General features: G+C 41.3%; 2 protein-coding genes across 3 annotated transcripts; both read right to left on the reverse strand.

Annotated features, from left to right (window-relative positions):
• Positions 1–56: 56 nt before the first annotated feature.
• On the reverse strand, positions 57–9670 carry RB195_002162 (uncharacterized protein; the record flags this gene model as incomplete). Of its 2 annotated transcripts, none has more annotated exons than XM_064199292.1 (22): positions 57–114; positions 169–304; positions 362–494; positions 607–754; positions 1190–1274; positions 1525–1661; positions 2090–2235; positions 2316–2444; positions 2500–2671; positions 2754–2880; positions 2943–3134; positions 3636–3808; positions 4240–4393; positions 4457–4585; positions 4909–5104; positions 5159–5310; positions 5504–5589; positions 6464–6625; positions 7300–7361; positions 7669–7806; positions 7908–8029; positions 9499–9670. In XM_064199292.1, the coding sequence occupies 22 exons, from the start codon at positions 9668–9670 to the stop codon at positions 57–59; spliced, it is 3009 nt and encodes a 1002-aa protein (XP_064055173.1). The 2 variants fall into 2 exon arrangements, with proteins under 2 accessions (XP_064055173.1, XP_064055174.1); XM_064199293.1 differs by having other exon boundaries at positions 9499–9592.
• Positions 9671–9925: 255 nt separating this feature from the next.
• On the reverse strand, positions 9926–17680 carry RB195_002163 (uncharacterized protein; the record flags this gene model as incomplete). Its single annotated transcript, XM_064199294.1, has 7 exons — positions 9926–10042; positions 10336–10428; positions 10492–10609; positions 14976–15129; positions 15297–15474; positions 17104–17238; positions 17630–17680. 7 exons carry the CDS (start codon positions 17678–17680, stop codon positions 9926–9928), a joined length of 846 nt encoding a protein of 281 aa, XP_064055175.1.
• Between the last annotated feature and the right edge of the window lie 86 nt (positions 17681–17766).

A 17766-nucleotide genomic window follows, 5' to 3' on the forward strand; every position in this document is an offset into this window, starting at 1 on the left:
CCTGCCATGTACATTTCTTTGAAATATTCTCATGCACAACGACTGAGTCAAAATTGTCACAGTGACAAAGTCTTGATGTATTTCGCGCCCACATCCTTTTGCTGCGTGGAGACCCTGACCAGTTGCAAAATAGTCATCAGAACCAGCAGCACAAAACATGAAACCCACTGAGAGATCGATAAGAGATCTTCCACAGAATCGCTTCGTCTTTTGGCTCCCACACACAATGACACCGCTAGTGCAGCCAAGGACAATGCTAACAAACCAAGTCCAGACAAATAGACAGTTGGTTGCAAGCACACCTCTAAACTAATCGCGAGCATAGATTATTAACTGACGTTAAAAATAAAAGCATTCCTACCTGGGAACGTTCTACTATCCTTCTGAAAGCTGTCAGCAGCTCTAGCCTTCACAATTAGGCGGTGATCAACACGTATTGGATGCTTCTCTGCAAGAGAACGAGACCTGCGATCCTTACTGGGTGGGCATATCACCTAAATGCGATTTACCTACTTGTTTTCATCTTACCAAAGTTCTCTGCGCCCTTTCACAAATTATTTATTTTTATCCAACAGACGTGGATAAAGAAGTGTACCTAACACCAACATTTGGACAACCTTCATCCGGGCAAACCGCGACCAGACACACAATGTCGACTTGCTCACTTCCATCGATACGGAACGCTGACAAAGTCGACTCCCAGCCTTGTTTACCCATTTGCATTGGTGCCATTAAGGAAGGAAGAAGGGCGCACCTGTTGTCAAGTTACATGCAGTTAACGGATATAAGTATGACTAGTTGAAAGTCAGCGAACTATAGTTGGGTCAAAACGACATGAAGCACGGACAGTTACGTAAGCAGCTGCGCGCTCGAAGCGGTGCGGTGGAGACAGCGGTCGGAATCGAGGTGGGACCACGGTGAACTGCAGCGATGGGTGGCGGTAGCGATGATCCTTACACGATCCGAACCGCTACGCTCCACCGCGCCGCTTCGAGCGCGCAGCCGCTCGCGCAACTGTCCGTGTTTCATGTCGCTTTGGCCCAACCATACAGTGGCAGACAGTTATGTTTGCCCGAACAACCGCGATGCGTCTGAGCTAGTATGCTCTCCTTGCGTCCTCTCCTCTGCCCGAGCCATCAAAGTTGTCGGGAACATAAGAACCTGCTCCAATATGAAGCTATCCGATTACCCATCTGCTAGGAGCGTCACAGATGTCGGTGGCCCTGACCCGCCGACTCGATGAGCTGTACACTCCATAACACGAAGACGCTCAGCTGGAAGTAACGACAAATATCGGAAACCAGAACATCAATACACAAAAATTGATTCAATGTCTTATGACGCTCGTGCAAACCAAGGTAGCGGCAAATTAATTCTAAGTACGAGCTCCGAATCTCATTCCGTCATTTAGGCATCACAAAACATTCCTCGAAAGAAAGACCAGAAATGCAAAGAAAAAATTCAAAAAACACTTGTTTTACCAATGTAAAATCAAAAGAAACGAAGAAAAAAAGAGCGACTCACGCGAAATGTCACTTTCAACACGGGCAACAAGTGCTTCTCCAATAAATACACTATCTACAGGACGCCCTTTCTTCATAATTTGTAAGAAAATATGACGATTCAGCTCTTTCGACGTAATAGCCACTGGAGAAGGGCCCCTTAATTAACAACTTGGATGTTCTGAACTAGAAACAATGGTTCTCCAAACCCTACAAATTCTTTTGAAAAACAAATCTAGAAAGTCTCTTAGAAGTTTGAAGAATCATATTCCTCAAAGATTTGAACTGAAACATTAATGTGTGTGTAACTGGAAAAAAACGCTGTACAGTCGACCTCAAAATTCTTTGTCCGGGAGAGAGTGGAGGAAACATGAAGTGTGTGTCAAACAGAGGTGTGTGTGGCGGTTGTTTGGGAAAGAATTTGGACGTGAACCGTATCTAATTTGTAAGCAACCCAACCCGAAAGGTCATCAGTAATGTGCGTATCGTTGCAGTACGCGAGATGTAACATTTCAATTCGTCATTCTTTTCGCCTTTTTAAACACTCAAACGCTGAGATTTGGAAGAAAAAAGAAATGAGTTCCAACCCTACAACGATCCCCTGTCTGATTTTGTTGATCATTGGCGTGGAGTAGTTGCATGTGACGTGGAAGAAGAGATCATCTTTTGTGGTGACGTCATGCGGTAAGACACGGTCATTTGACATCACGATCACTACTGACATAACCTTATCCTAAACATAGCATTTCTCAAACTCGAGAATCACAGTTCTCATGAAAGAAGAACGATAAGCTCTTCTGACAGCATACGTACTATTTCTAATGCATTGCACCAAGTATTGTGCTGTGGTCGTGGAATGAAAATTGCAAACTGTTTTGATGACCTCAAGAATATCCGGCACTGTTCAAACCTTTCCGCTGCGTATACTGCTCCGGTGTACTGCTGAAGAAATAAGATAGCCAAATGTGGGTAGAAGAAAACCACAGACAAAGCTAACCTCGTGTTTTCCATCGAGATTAAACGATACGTTCATTCCGGTTTCGTGACATTCGGCTCGAACTTTTACCTTTTCTGGCTCAACAAAACCGATTCGTTCGGATGGCAATGCTAGGCGCGGAATGGACTCGTAGTCAGACAACTGTTGAAGCTCTGGGTCAGCAGTGAGGATGCTATAATTTTCCAAGCAAATTCTCACATCGTATTTGATCATATTAGAAGTGGTGTAGGAAAGCAAAATAGTACGGTTCCTACTTATTTTTCAGATCATATTCTGAAGTGTTCGGTCCCAGAGATTCTCTGGACCCGGAGTACATCTCCTTTTTCACCCCTACACTTTTGTCACGCGCTAGATGATTGGGTGAGAATCCAGTGGAGGAGCCTAAAATAACATCTAAGCTCACAAGAAATAGACGAGAACGTAAGAAGAAGTTCACTAAACACCTTCTAACTTCGTTGACACTGTAGTAGCTGCAGCGGGATCTTTCCTTTCTTTGATACCATTGTCTTCGACAAAAAGCGAGCTGGTCAAGTCGAAAATTGTCGCCTCTTCACCAGCAAACGCCTGTCTCAGTGCTGAATCGTGGACGAGAGTCGGGAACGGCTCCAAACTCTTCGGTTTTGAAGTGGTCAGTACTGAAATAAGGAGTCTCTGTGCTTTTTAGGCCGCAATTTAAAGGTGAATATCACGTGGTGAGGGAATCCGTGGGAACGGGTGGAGATGGGGTTGTAGACTGCGGGATCCGGCGTGGTTCCACTCATCTCTCTCTAATTGTCGTTTAAAAAAGCGTGGGAATAGCTTTAGCTCCTACGAAGTACATTGGAACAGCCACCTTTGCACACTCTCCGGTCCCCTCAGCAGCCTGTTCATTAGCTTTACTTGAATCTTCGACACGTGGATGCGGTGCATGCACAAGGGTGGCGCATTGCAAATGAAAAATTGCAAATGAAACGCCTTAAAAAACAGCGCCTTCCAAGCCGTTTTTCGGGGGATGATTATAAAGAAGTGAGTGGAACTACCCCAAATCCGCAGTCTACAACGCCATCTATAGCTTTTCCCGCGTATTCCCTAATCATGTCAGATTCGTGGTGTGCTGCCTTTAAACGTTCTTATTCATTACTTTGAAAATCCCTTACTCTTTCCGAAATCACCATTTCGAATATAGAGATCGAAGATAGGGCTTTTTTGAGTGAACTTCTCATAATTTTCGCCAAATTCGACCGTCTCGGAAGACACCACACACTCATTTCTGGCTGCTGAGTAAGCGAAGGCAAGGCATAAGAATGCCGTCGCATTACGACACGAAAACCTGCAACAGAAGACCTCAAAAAAAAGAAACATGCTAGTAACGGCAGTTTTTGCAAAAAGAGTATAAAAGTTGTGGAACAGAGAGAATGGAGAAAAAAAATCCAGCGTATCAAAGGTGAAATTATCTGATTTGTTTTTGTTTTTTCCACAATTGTTAGTTAGAAAACTACAAAAAAGCACTAGTTCAATATCTTATATATTTCAATATCTTCAATATCCTATCTTAGAAGAACTTTTTCCAGGCAGATTCAAGAACCCTAATTCCCTTTTCATTCGAATTCAATCGAAAAGATAGCAGCGATCTGAAATTGATCGTCCATTTGTGTAGCACGCATACTCAGTCATAGTTTAGTAACAACCGGATAAGTGTCATTTAATCAAATACAGGGTAAGCAGCTATTTGAATAAATGTTATACTTTAAACAAACGAACCAGCACGTTGTCAGATCTCCAGTTTGTAAGAGTTGAACGTTACGGAACTCCTGTCGAAGTGTTCGATTAACTTCCATGAGCATGAAATCATCAATCGTTCCGTTCTCTTTTTCTAGGCAAGCTTGTTCGTAGTAGTCGTACATGTCGTCTCCAACTGCAAGTGAAAGGTTGTAAGGACAAAAAGGAACCGTTAAACTTTTTGCATAATTTTCTATACCAGGGATGACTCCATCGAATCTGCTCTTGGATAACAAGTAACAGCTTTTCTTGCTAACGTCATAATTCACTGATCGGCATCTGTGTTTAGAAGCTGTGCATTCGGAGAGACATGTTTCCACCGATGTATCTATAACAATTCTGGAAATTAGTGATGATTAATGAGTGATCTGATCCGTGTATTCGGACCAAGCCCACACAGAATCTCCCAGTATAATTTACTATCAGTTTTCTTCTTGGATATACTTCGGATCTCTGATTTTATTCAGAAAATAAAAACTTGGACAACTTTGGACGTACATGAACATATGAAAAATAGTAAGTTGAAAAGGTTGTCTTACCAATTTTCATTAACGAGGAACCGAGTTTGACGTAAAACTAACATCTTTATGTTAGAGCTCAAAAAAAAAACAATAGTCGAAAAAAATACTTAAAAAAAGCATTTGTGCATACTTTTCATTTCCCGAATATTTGCAGTCTCAGTGAGCCGCGATGTGATTAACTTTTCATATGAGTACGGTCGGATGCAGTTCGTTGTTTCTTTAGCGACAGTCGAACAATACGGTTCGTACATATCTAGGTTTGTCGACGAAACTGCCACATCCGATGCTTCATCAGACACAAAACATTCCCCAGTTACTGATTCAAACTGAAATACTAGTCAGTCAGAGTTGAGTGACTAAACCTACTTGTTGTGACGTACCTGTGATGACTTACACTTGAACAAAGTCGTATCAACACATTCTTTCATGCAATTCCTTAGGGTCCTTGCACCAACAGAAACACCAAAAGATGGAACATCCGCACGTTTAACCATAAAAAACTCAACTCTTCCATCTGGGCAGCGTGACTCAGCTAAAAGGGAAAGCCAGGTGGCTTAACTTTTTCATTTCTTCAGGAACTGGTTATGTGTCATACTTATGACACATTGTCAGGATCAAACACTGCCAAACATTTGTCACCAAAACAAGAAGTCAAAATCATGCAAAGACCAAGAACACTTGTAAAAACATAGTTGTCCCTTCTAAAATCAATCTAAAGGACTCACAATTGAGGCAATTGTTTTCAAAGAAGGTTATACTGTCGTTTCGGTACAAATCGTATCTTCGAGAAGAGTTGAAAAATCCACATTTCCTAAACACGACACGAAAGAAGCGTTTGCACCTGACCAGAGGAAAAAAGGGTAAGCTAGCCCAAAGAGAACAAAAAAAAAACAAACAACAAGAGAGAATAATAAATGTTACAAAAACTTCGAAAATTGCGAACCAGCAGCACTGAGCAAATGTGGTACTTTTCAAGACTTCAATTCATCCGAATTCTTAACACTATGATTTTCTACCATAGTTCGAAAGGATGAGTAGAGAAAAACTAAATGTGGTTCGTAAAAAGAATTTGAAGAATTGGTCCCCATAACTCTCCCGTGACAACGAAGATGTAGCGCGCATAAGTTCTAAGAGCCCTACTGCTGACCTACAATTTAAACTCACACACACCAAGGGATGGAAATCCTGCACCCGACTGACTACTGACCTATGTTCTTTTAAGATTTGTTATCTCTCTCTTTCTGAAGAAGGAAAATAACATTCTACAAAAGCACTATTTGCGGAAATGGTGGAAATAGAAAAACAAGAGGTTGACGCTACGAAAGAGAGGGAGAGGTACTCACCCTCTCAATTTCAGGCTGGCTGCATAATGGATAATAGTCTCTAGTCTACAATCAAAACCAACCCCACTGCATAAATTTCCCATAAACAACAGCTCCGCTAGCAGGCAAGAATCGCATGAAACTTGCACTAGAATAACGCCTTTAGTGGTAGGATATATCTGAAGCCCTGAAGCTTAGTGAAGTCAGACGTATTCTTATTTTTACTTATTCATCAACATTCAATTTATTCAACACAACAGAGGAGAATTGAAAACCCATTTAAGACCAAGTACCTACCACTTTGCAAAATTCCAAGTAATGTACAAGATTCCTATGACGAAAATTACTGCTCATTCCGCTTACCCATTAATGTCATCCCAAGCAAAAGCTCCACACTGTTCAGCGATGCATATGTCAGCGCACTGCTCTGCACTGTACGCCTGTCTGGATTCTGAAGTGGATCGTAGAGTGTATCCTCGCTTTACATCAAACACGAAAGCAGATTCTGCGCATCGAGGAGGCACTCTAAAACGTCATCGTCACATTCTTGTATTGATGTAGGTCACTTGAAAACTTCCAAAAATATTCGAAGACATGACGAGAAAGTGGATAATTCACAAGAATAGTGGTCAACAGGAGTAACAAAAAAAGCAATCTTCCATTCAAACTAGCAGAGATTTTTGTTCGCAACTTAAGAAAACCAACATTCCGAGAAATTGGAAATTCAGGCACACTAGAATGCTTATCTGTAAATATTAAAATGTTCCTTCGGAAATAGCTCAAATAAACGAAAATCAACTCTAGATGAACACAAAAAACATCAAGGAGTGAAATTGTTCAGTTCCAAGCTGCAGTCCCTCAATTGAGATAAAATTTAGTCCGTTTCTGTATCTCTCATCTGTAGTTTTCTTTTTTCCACAATTTGAAGGCCTTCAGCTAACATGAAGCACTAATAGCCCGTCATAAAACGTTTTTATGATAGTAGCAATTACTTCGTTTGAAGTTTTTTGCTTAGTCCGTATTTCATGGTTCTTCGGGATACTGTGGAAACTAACTCAAACCAGTTCCACCTGAGAATAGTTTCTTTGAAAAAGTCTATCTTCCCGATTAGCTCATATTGATTGTCCAAATCTATATCTAACACACTGTGATTCACAGTGCATTTAACGAAATCAGATATAGGCGGAGGCTGGACCCACCTTAGACATGACTTCTGAAAGAAGAACGATGGGTGTTTACTTTGGACAATCCTCGCTTTGGCCTAAAATATCTTAAAGTTGGGGAAAATATGACCGCAGTCACACAAAAACATTTACCCCCAAGAAAGATGGGTATGTTCTATGCAAAAATTGGAATTGCATCTTGGACAATAACCCGTTTATAAATATCAATATAATGCCCTATCATGTCACATTTTGGCAGTAAAACTCTTTTTAAATGCACATCTTAAGGCAGACTTCACATGAAAAATTTATTGGAAATTCATTACACAACATTATGACTTCTAAACATATTTTATCTTAAAGAATGAACTTAAGACAGTGAAAACATTGTCTATTTGGACTAACCGTTTCATTATTAAACCTGAAAAGTTGACATTCCGGATTCTTTCCTGGTCGAAAGTTGAAGCCACGGCAAGGGAATGGCGTGTCAGTAAATGGGTTTAGGTTACGACGACAGTTCGAAGCACAGGCTGGCATGCTAGCCTAAATGAACACCTAGAACTTACTCTGACTAATTGTAAATAGACAGCAAATTAAGGATCGTATGAGCGAAAATCTCATCATCAGCTCGAATCTTGACGTACCTTGATTTTCAAACCCCGTTCATCTTGGAATGAACCAGATATTCGCATGAACACTGGTTTATAGCTGCCAAAACACTCGCCAAATGGAGACACATCGCCTATCTCGGAACATTCACCAACCCCTTAATTACAGTGATTACAGAAATATAGGATATTACATTACAGTCGCAAGAGTTTCACACCACAAAATCCATACAAGTTTCAAATCCTTTAGTATTGCAGTTTCACATAGAGTTTCGAAATCTTAAATTTTCAATTAACTTTGTCAATTCATTTTGATGCAATCCCCTTTTTGAAACTATGAGCGACTAAAACAAAAATGCACATCGATCGGCGAATTTAGTTAACGATACTTCCTCCTGGATCGTTTGCGATGCGTCTGTTGCAGCGCGCAGACTGCCTAGCGCGCGCGCTCTTCTTCCCTCTGCTCGCCTCTACTTCAGTGCGCGTCGCGCTCTCCGGTTGAACACATTCGTTCCAGATTGTGTAATTTTTCATGCCTCAGTGAAAACGAAAACAAACGAGTATACAACGTACGAAGTCTGAAAATACTTCTCACATATTTTTTTGAGCTGGATATCAAAAGAAAACACCCGAGTCATCATCTGCGAAGGAGTAAATTTATGACTGAGCGCGGTCAACAAGTTTCGACACCGGAATTTATTTACTGTGATATTCCCAACTTAATAATAGACAGCTGTAAGAAAATAAGAAATAATAAAATACTATAAGGAAATCGCCTCATAATATTTCATACCTAATAGCCTATTTTTCTGGAAGATCACGTTCATGAATATTGGAGCACCAATGGACTGCAGCCTATACGTGCTTGAAATCTTCAAAGTCTGGTATTACGAGTCCTGTTTTTTGTTTCTCCAAGTAGTTTCAAATGAATATATATATATATATATATATATATATATATGTTGATCAGAAAACTCGAATCTAGACACTTCCCTATGTTACGATGTATTCGCTCTAATTATTGGTTTTTATATACGCAGATAAATGCACTTTTAGCTTTTAGAAACAACATCTGACTCGCAGAACTTAAACACAAGAAAATGTGGAAATATATGATCACCATGAACCAATGTTCAGCTGTTTCCTCCGTTAGATGACTTTCGGCAACGTTACATGCATGAACAGTTCGTGAAACACAGTGCATGGATACTGTAGTTCTGAGCCTTCGCGGAAATACTGAGAGCAACAAAAAACATAACTTCCAGTAATTGCCTTTTAGAAGAAGATATCACGAACAAGATTCTGCCCTACCTTCACCTCTCGGGGATTAGAGGAAATGAAGTTAGTCTGTTCACTTATTCAGTTGCGTCACATTCAAGAAGTATGGGGGAAAATGTAGTGGGAGGCGGGGAGGAAGGTGCACCTTCTTATTTCTTTATTTTGTCTCTCAGTGGCTTTAGCTTGCGTGCCATAGATCCTCTAAAACCAATGCTTGGGTGATCTTAGGCCACCGACTGATTTAGTTATTTACCATCAGAAATAAGAGCGTGGTTGAGTGGTCCCCCCCGCCCCGGGACTACACTTTGCCCAAAGTATGCTATAAAATGGCAGTTACAAATGAGCCTACCGTAGCTGGCAAGAAGCAGGAGTAGCCAGCGCATCGCTCTGTAGCTGGATTTGAATGGGTGTGCAACGGTAACGCCCACGGCGGCGGCCTCCATAAGAGATGGTGACGGGAGCAAATTGAGTGGTTTCGTATTAAAAACCGTTTGAAGTAGTGGCTGCTTATGACAAAGCATGACGGCCACTTCACAGTGCGTCGACGCGCAGTGGAATGCATGGCTTGACCATTGTGGCTTCTGCAGCCACTACTGAGACAGAGTATTGTGCGATTTTGCATGAAATAACAGTATAACAACATAGTCTACCATTATTCATGTTCGGGAAATGGAGTAGTGGGAATAATGCTTCGAAATCTCTTTCGTTACTCCAAACAGTAAATTAAGACAGTGTTAAGTCAGTGATAAAAAAGTACAGTGGCAATAAATAATTTATTAGCTCTTGTACCAGTCATAATCAAGACGCAAAGTCAGACACTTGGATGATCCACCGGATTTCAGGTATTCAGACATTGGAAGGAAGTGTGCTCTAAATCCACGACTCTGCAGCACCTATAATAACCACTGAATAGAATAGCAATAAAGTGAGACAGAGTTACAGGAAAAGTTTTGAATAGTTTTCTTCAATGGAACAGCTGGCTGCAGGACTATAAAATCCCATAATGACCACAAGATAGAACTCAGCGACAAAAATTGTATCGATCAAACGTCAACTACAACCGGTAGGTGGTAGGTCAAAAATAATAATTCCCTCGTATGTTGTCCGATTCGCAACGAGCCGCACAGGTCCATTGTTGGAGGCAGCGACTTCAATATCGTCAAAAGTAATACACAGTGACGCTCACCTTAGCTATTCTCTCGCTCCCTTCGTTCATAATGACATCTTTCCCAATAACCACAGCATTACATGCAAACTGCTGTGCTTCGCTCTCAGTAACCTAAATTTGATTCGAAAGACCCCGTATGAATCTTTGTGCAGTTGTTATTCTCGAGTATCGTACTGGCAACAGTTCCAAGTAATTGCTTATGTTGAACTGTGAGATTGGATGAAAAGCGTTCGGATACCACAATGCAAGATTGTCGTCGAGTGGGCAGATGCATGTGTCGAGATGATAAAACCTGAATTTCAACCATGATAAGAACCATCCAAGTAATTCGGGACGACCGATCGTGTCAGGTTATTAAGTTCGAACCGCTTATTGTTCTTAGAATGTAACATAATTCGAGTTATGTTACATGTTACGTACATGTTGTTTACATGTTACGCGAGCGTAACAGAGGAAAACGAGGGTGGTTACGTGGGAACAAGGCACATCGGACATTAAGCGAAACACAGAAACGGTAAACCGCAGGCGCTTCCAACACAAAATCATATTTATTTAATGCGCGCGGTCTGCAATAAAATTCATCACTTACAAAGTCCTCGCTGACAAACGGATCAATTTTATTACGAAACTGGTTAACCACTAAAATTTGGACGACCGGGTAACCGCCCTATAATGTCTGTCGTGTCTAAGCACCCTAAACGACACCGCGAAATTTTGTGCATGATTTCACGCAACTCGTTTATACGTATACCGACCTCCAAATAGTTCCTCGATATAAAAAACTAGACGACTAGCGATCCGGTTAGAATCATCAAACTATTATTCTCGGGGACTCAATCACATATAGATGGATTAACGAGCCAACTCATCTCATCGCTTTCTAGATTTTTCACCAGTGCTGATTTCGTGCAAAATGTGAATCTGCCTACCCACGCGATAAGGTTCTGACATCCCCACACCAGCGCCACACCTGATTTGAGCTCCACCCAGCCCACCGACCACGCAATGTCCATTTCGAAACACCACTATGTCAGCCCAAGAATTCGTTTCCTAACTTTTGCGGCGACACCTTCCTTAAACGATTACTTTTCGGTGTTGACTGGTTTACCTATTCAATCAATATTCTTCATGTTCGGACATTTATCGCAGATTCTGCAAGAAGGTTTATGAGGGTCTTGCAAAATTGTTCCTTTTCGATTTCCTCGCCCCTTTTGTTCGAATCTTCCACCCAGCGAAAGCCTAATCCTCAGAAACAACGTCTTTTAGGACTAAACCATCCTTACATAACCCGCTTACAAAAAGTATGTTCGACATGACTTCACATGAAAAGATATCTTCGTTACGAGAGCGCCACTTAGTGCACAGCAAATCCAAAGCCCTTTTATTTACTTAAGGCAAAAATGAGGCATGGAAAACTCGTCTTACAGATCAAACAGGAGTACTATATCAGAGATGCGATAAACTAATACCCAGCCGCATTTTGCCAGTGTGTTTTCTTCAGAGTGCAGTAATAATACCCAGAAATGTTGGCATTGGTCCTATCCAACAGCAGTGCCGTGCCATATTTTCCATCCTTCAGATATCTACAAATATCTCAAGTCTCCAAACCGTCGTCGTGAAACATAGACGGAATCCCGCCAATGTATATAAGGAGTGTCCTACTTTATGTTGTCCTCTAGCCCATATCTTTAACATCTCTATGTTATTAGGTGAAGTTCGAGGTGGGAAAAGCGCCAAGTTACAGCAATTCCTAAGTCCCCAGGTACTAATCTGCGAGCAACTATCGTCCTATTAGCTTATTACCAACGCCAGTCAAAATTATGGAAAAGATTATCAGGGATAAACTGTGTCTTGGCTAAAGAAGTTTCATCTGATTCCCGCTCAACAACATGGGTTTGTCGGTGGAGCTCGACATCTACAATCTAGTTGATAGTATTTTGACTGGTCCTTAGCTTGCAATCAAGGTAAATCGATTGATATAATATACGTTGACCTGTCTAAAGCCTTCGAAAAGTATGCCACCTAAATTAATTGCAAGCTTAAGTATTTGGAATAACGGGCCATATTATAGATTGGATGATCTCGTATCTTAATAGAGGAGTATGACAGTCAAAGTCGGCCACAAATACAGCCAAGTTCCCTTCAGAAGTGGAGTTCCACAAGGAGGAGTTCTCTCCCCTCTGTTTCTCATCTACACTATCGACTTACCTAATGTTATCAGAACCTCTTCCACGTCAGTGTCCAAATGTACGCTGATGACATTAAGATTTACGGCATATACGATGACGAGAACGCCTCGAAGTACGCAATGCACTCAGACATCACTAGCTAAAATGTCCGACTGGGCCTCCAAATGGGATCTGCGCATAACCACGACAAGTCTCTGGTTATGCATAAGGTAAAGGAATGTGGCGAGTATAGTAGAATGGAGTAGCTCTTAAAATTGTAAATCGTAAGAGACTTAGGGATTTTTGTGGATTATAACCCAACTTCACAGAACATATTGATCATATTGTAAGGAAAGCATACCGGCCCTTTTTCGACTATTCCGCATTGTTCACACCTCTAATCCAACTATTCTCACTCGTCTATACAAATCGTTCGTCTACCTCATCTTGAATATGGCTCTCAAATTTGGAGCCCTTCAAAAAAAAATATAGCAAAGCTCGAAAAGGTGCAAGAGACTTTTACGCGTATGTTATGCAGAAGAATGTCAACAGACTTAGCGGTGAATAGCTACAAGGATCGTCTCAAAAAATTAGGTATGAGCAGTTTGAGGAACAGACGTATACACGCCGATCTAATCTTGTGTTTTCGGATCCTCAGAAATGAAACCAAATTAACGCCAAGCAAGTATTGGTGCTTCAGACCTACTACTGAAAGAACTGGTGGTTTCAATTTACATTACCCTAAAATACAGCATAGAAAATTTGACCTGATGTTCAATAACTTCTTCTATAGAACAGCTAGATGGTTGGAGCTCTTACCGCGGGATATTGTTAAAGCCGAACATAGTAGGATATTCAAGGCGAATTTGAAGAAAATTGAAACAAGCCGGTGTCTGAATATTGATGTCTAACCGCATGCCTCTAATTCTAGCAACTCTCTGATGTCTGGTGCCTTTTGCACAGGGCATGGAACTGGATCACGGATTCCCGTCAATGATACCTCTTAGTTGTCTTTTACATTTCTCCTGTTTTTGTACTGGCTCTCCTATAGTTACCTTTTTCAGCTTACTGCGAGGCCACTCTTTTCCTTCTTCCGACACATGAAGTCTATTCCGGTCACTGAAGCTCTTTCGCTAACGAGGATACTGATATCCTTTGGTCATATCTCTCTTTAATTTCATGCATCATACTAACTCCTCTCTCAATTACTTCGGAATAACCTTCTTTGCTAAGTACCGCATCTTTTGGCAGGTTTGCTCTTGGCTGTCGCTTGTCTAGATTGTGGTGGTCAGTCGTTTGAGGATCACAAAAGTTGGTGAACCCTCCTGCTTAAGGTCTCCTGTCAGACTCGCTTTTAGCTCAACGTGCTCCCTATGCCTTGGGCGAATTTGGCTTTCCGAACGTTGATGTTTCGGCAACGTGACCAATGATAAGCGCTCTGGAGGAGATAGTAGATGTCACAAGAGGATCCTTCACCTTCTGGAGTAGGAGAACGACATGTTGACATTAGCACTTGTTATCTACCGCAGGAAGAGACAGCACCAGTCTTCTTTGGCAATAAATTGGGTTCCGGTTTCAGTAGAGTTTGTAGTTTCTTTTTACTCCCAAGAATCTCTGACTCAGACAAAGGATGTTCCATTTGTTTTTTTTTTTGTTTTCTTTATCTTCTTTTCTGGTGCACCATTGGTGTATGTGAATAAATAAATAAATAAATAAATAAATAATTGTTCTAGTGTAAGTCTCATAGGAGAGTAAAGACATAGCTCTGTTGAAGTTATAATTAGCCTTACGCTTGTTTTGAACGAAATTCACAAAAAGTACATTTTGCGTTCCCAGCCCTCGTTATAGTTGGCAGAAACGTCCTCCAAAGCAACATGTGCTTTTTTTTGCTATTGCTTCTCGATGCTGTTTTATTTGCGCCTTGTATTGCTAATTGTCTCTCAGGTCAGCATTCCACCTTGATGAAAGGTATATAAATATACAGTGCTGCATTACCTAACAGCTTGATGTGACGACCATCATCGCAAAATTATCAAAACCTGAGTGTAGAGCAAAGCTTATTCTTCCGGAACAGAGTTTTTTTTTGCCAGCTTGCCACTTTCTGTGAATAATTTGCAGTCAACTACAAGTACACTGCACTACAAATTAAGAGAATGGGTTACTATTTTTAAATCTTCCCTACATGTTCGGATACCTCTAAATAGCGACACGCTTTTGTAAACTATTGAACCGGCACTTGAAGTACAAGTCTCCAGTGGATTCGTTATTGAAGGACAAGGTACAATGATCCTTCAGTGCTAAAAAGAAAACGAGTAGCGAAAAGCTTGAAAGTTTGGAAGAGATGGAAGTCTCGAAAATGTGAAATATGCCAAGGAAATGGTAGGAAAAATCAGATACCAGAAGATCATCATAAAGTTACAACCGAGAAACATTGTGTTGAAAAAACCAGCAGAAACACATGAAAAAAAACGACTAAAATGGTTCACACACCTTTCGTCGACAAGTTTCACGGCCAGCACTTTGAAATCATCTCCACTTGTGCACAACCTCTTGTGAATGTCAGTTAGTGCGCATAAGTCAGATCTAGGCCCAATTCCGGCAAGTAAAATCTTCCCTTTGTTGATCCACAACGCGTCTCCGGTACCTGATCACATCGTATGTCTATGCTATGTCTGTTGATGCATCATAGACTCTTGCAGTTACTTTAAAGAAATTGCATCTCATATTTTCCCTGTTATTAACAGCACTTATCGTCTGCAAAGCTCCGTAGCTGGTGATTTCATGATATCTCTAATATTTTCAAAGACCTACCCTCATGAGAGATATTCGGATTGAAATGTGTTTTAAATCCGTGCTCCTTGAACCATTTGTCATTAATCTTCCATTCAGGTTTCCTCTGTTTATGAGTAAAATTTGCTAGATAGACTTGTTTCCCTCGCACAATTCCCGCATTCGCCGTGAACACAATGTCCGGAAGATCCTTTGCGTCCTGGTGAAAGTTCCTGCTTTTCAAAAGAATGGAAACAACAAACTCAAAAAAAAGATAAAGTTCTCCTCTGTTGATTAACCTTCTTATTGTATCCCTCAAGGTTCAAGAAGATTTTCAATACTGCCATAGCATACTATATACCGCATAATAAGAGGAATCTCTATTCGCCAACTCCATCCATAAATATTATTAGCAAGTGGCGACATCTGCTCTGTTGCAGTTCAAACAAGTAAACATGAAAAAGAGAGCGTTCGCAGCCGAAAATTTCTATAGGACGTACAACAAGAATGCTATAGGCACAGATATTTTAGTGTGCCAGCCGCAACGGAGATTTAATTGGAGCATATTTTCTGTGTCACGCGGGGAAAAGAAGCAAGCATGAGTCGCTATAGTCGGGTCAAAACTATATGAAGCTGGGTGCGGATGCATAAGCGACTGCGTTTTAAGTGGCACGGCTAACTAGCGGTTCGGAATGAGGTGTGACGTTCGAGAGCTGCAGCGACAAGTAGTGCTTGCAAGGGCCCCATTAGATCCTAACCGCTTCGAGCCGAGGAGTGCCACGCTAGGCTTCGCGGTTTGCCTGAGAGCCTATGCTTCCCGTCGTTGGTAATGATAACCAACAATGACGGAGTTAGTCCCACTCCTCATTGGCATTGTGGGCAAAATGTCCATCAGGATCCGGCGAGTGTCTGCCCAATGAAAAACGATGGGGTTTCTGTAATTATATAGGCTCTGCATTAGCACTGATACTTATTGAATTATTGGATTGGGGACAGTGAAAAAGATTCAGTAAGTATCAGTGCTAATGCAGAGCCTATATGATTACTTAACCATCTGTAATTACGTAAAACGTGACTTTTTTTGTACGTCAAACAGCTTTGGTTGCTAGTCACCAATAAACTAGTCAAATGCTCGACGAAACTATCAACCTTTTGAGAGCAACATCCGTGCTAGAACCATGGATTATGAAAGATTTAGACGAGTTACGACAAGTACCATCAAATCAAAATATGATAAAGTAATCATGATCATAGCATCCCAGAAAAACAGCCGAATGTGGAAACCGATCAAAGACATTTAATCGATGGTGCTGCGGCGCATGCTTCCAGTCGCACGTGAGTGATCAGAAACAACATGTTTTGCTTTCAGCCTGAAGGCAAACGTTCCGCCAGAAAACTGTCTACAGTGCGTTCTTTATGCGACAAAGGAATCGCAGTATAGGAATCGCGAGTTTTTGACAGTGCTTCAAGCGTCAGGTAAAATCAACATACGAATTAGCAGTAGCAGAGCTTGGTCCCAACGTATTCACTTGGACGCGTTCAAATATTGAGAAGCAGTAAACTCGTTATGCAATAAGCTATAACTTTTACAGGTGGACCTACTATATTAAAATTGATACATTAGGTCCACCTCTAGAAGTCATTTTCGTGGCGCGTTATTAGCGTCGGGAGACTCCTGGTTGGTATTTGCTCCAATACAGCTCCATCTTCTAGAATCTGTGAAGATTTCAGAAGAACTGTTTCTGTGCGTATCGCCCGATTCCAGTTAAATTGCAAAAGCAGAAGAAAGCTCGAAATCACATGATTTACTGCATGAGCTTGAAGAGAAAAAAATCTAGAGTTTTGACACCTCATCCAGTTCCATTACTTCAACTTTTGCTCCACACTTCTCGATAGTATCCTTTAGCTTTTCCCATTGTTTAGTTGCTTTATTAGTATCTACAGGGTTGTTGAGGTCCATCCATGGGTTAATTGAGTAAAATACCTGCAAAATTGATTCCGTTAAAGGCAGCATACCACGAATCTGAGGTGGTGCGGATTTCAGGTGAAGTATTCGTATACGGGATAGTAGATTATGGTGAGGGATGTGCCTCCGTCCATTTCTTCCTAATTGCCGTAAAAAACGGCCCGGAAGATGCGGCGCCATACAGGGCTGGCGCGCTCCAATCGAACTCCCTGTAGAAAATAGTGCGCCGGAACGCTCGAAGCCGTATCTTCCGGGCCGTTTTCTACGGCAATTAGGAAAGAAATGAACGGAACCACCCTCCTCTCCATAATCTACGATCCTGTAAACGACTACTCCACCGGAAATCCGCACCATTCCAGATTCGTGGGATGATACCTTTAAAGAAAAGATTATGAATACCTGCTCATACCTTGTAATATGTTGGTCTACACATCAATATGCGAACTTTTGTCTCCGTCATTGTCGTGGAGCAGCAATGACGGTCGAGCCGCCTTCAGTCAGTTAAAATACAAATGAGCTGTAACATTCACGGAGATTCGTGCTTTG

Source organism: Necator americanus, chromosome IV (assembly GCF_031761385.1).
Source record: "Necator americanus strain Aroian chromosome IV, whole genome shotgun sequence".
NCBI classification, from domain to species: domain Eukaryota; kingdom Metazoa; phylum Nematoda; class Chromadorea; order Rhabditida; family Ancylostomatidae; genus Necator; species Necator americanus.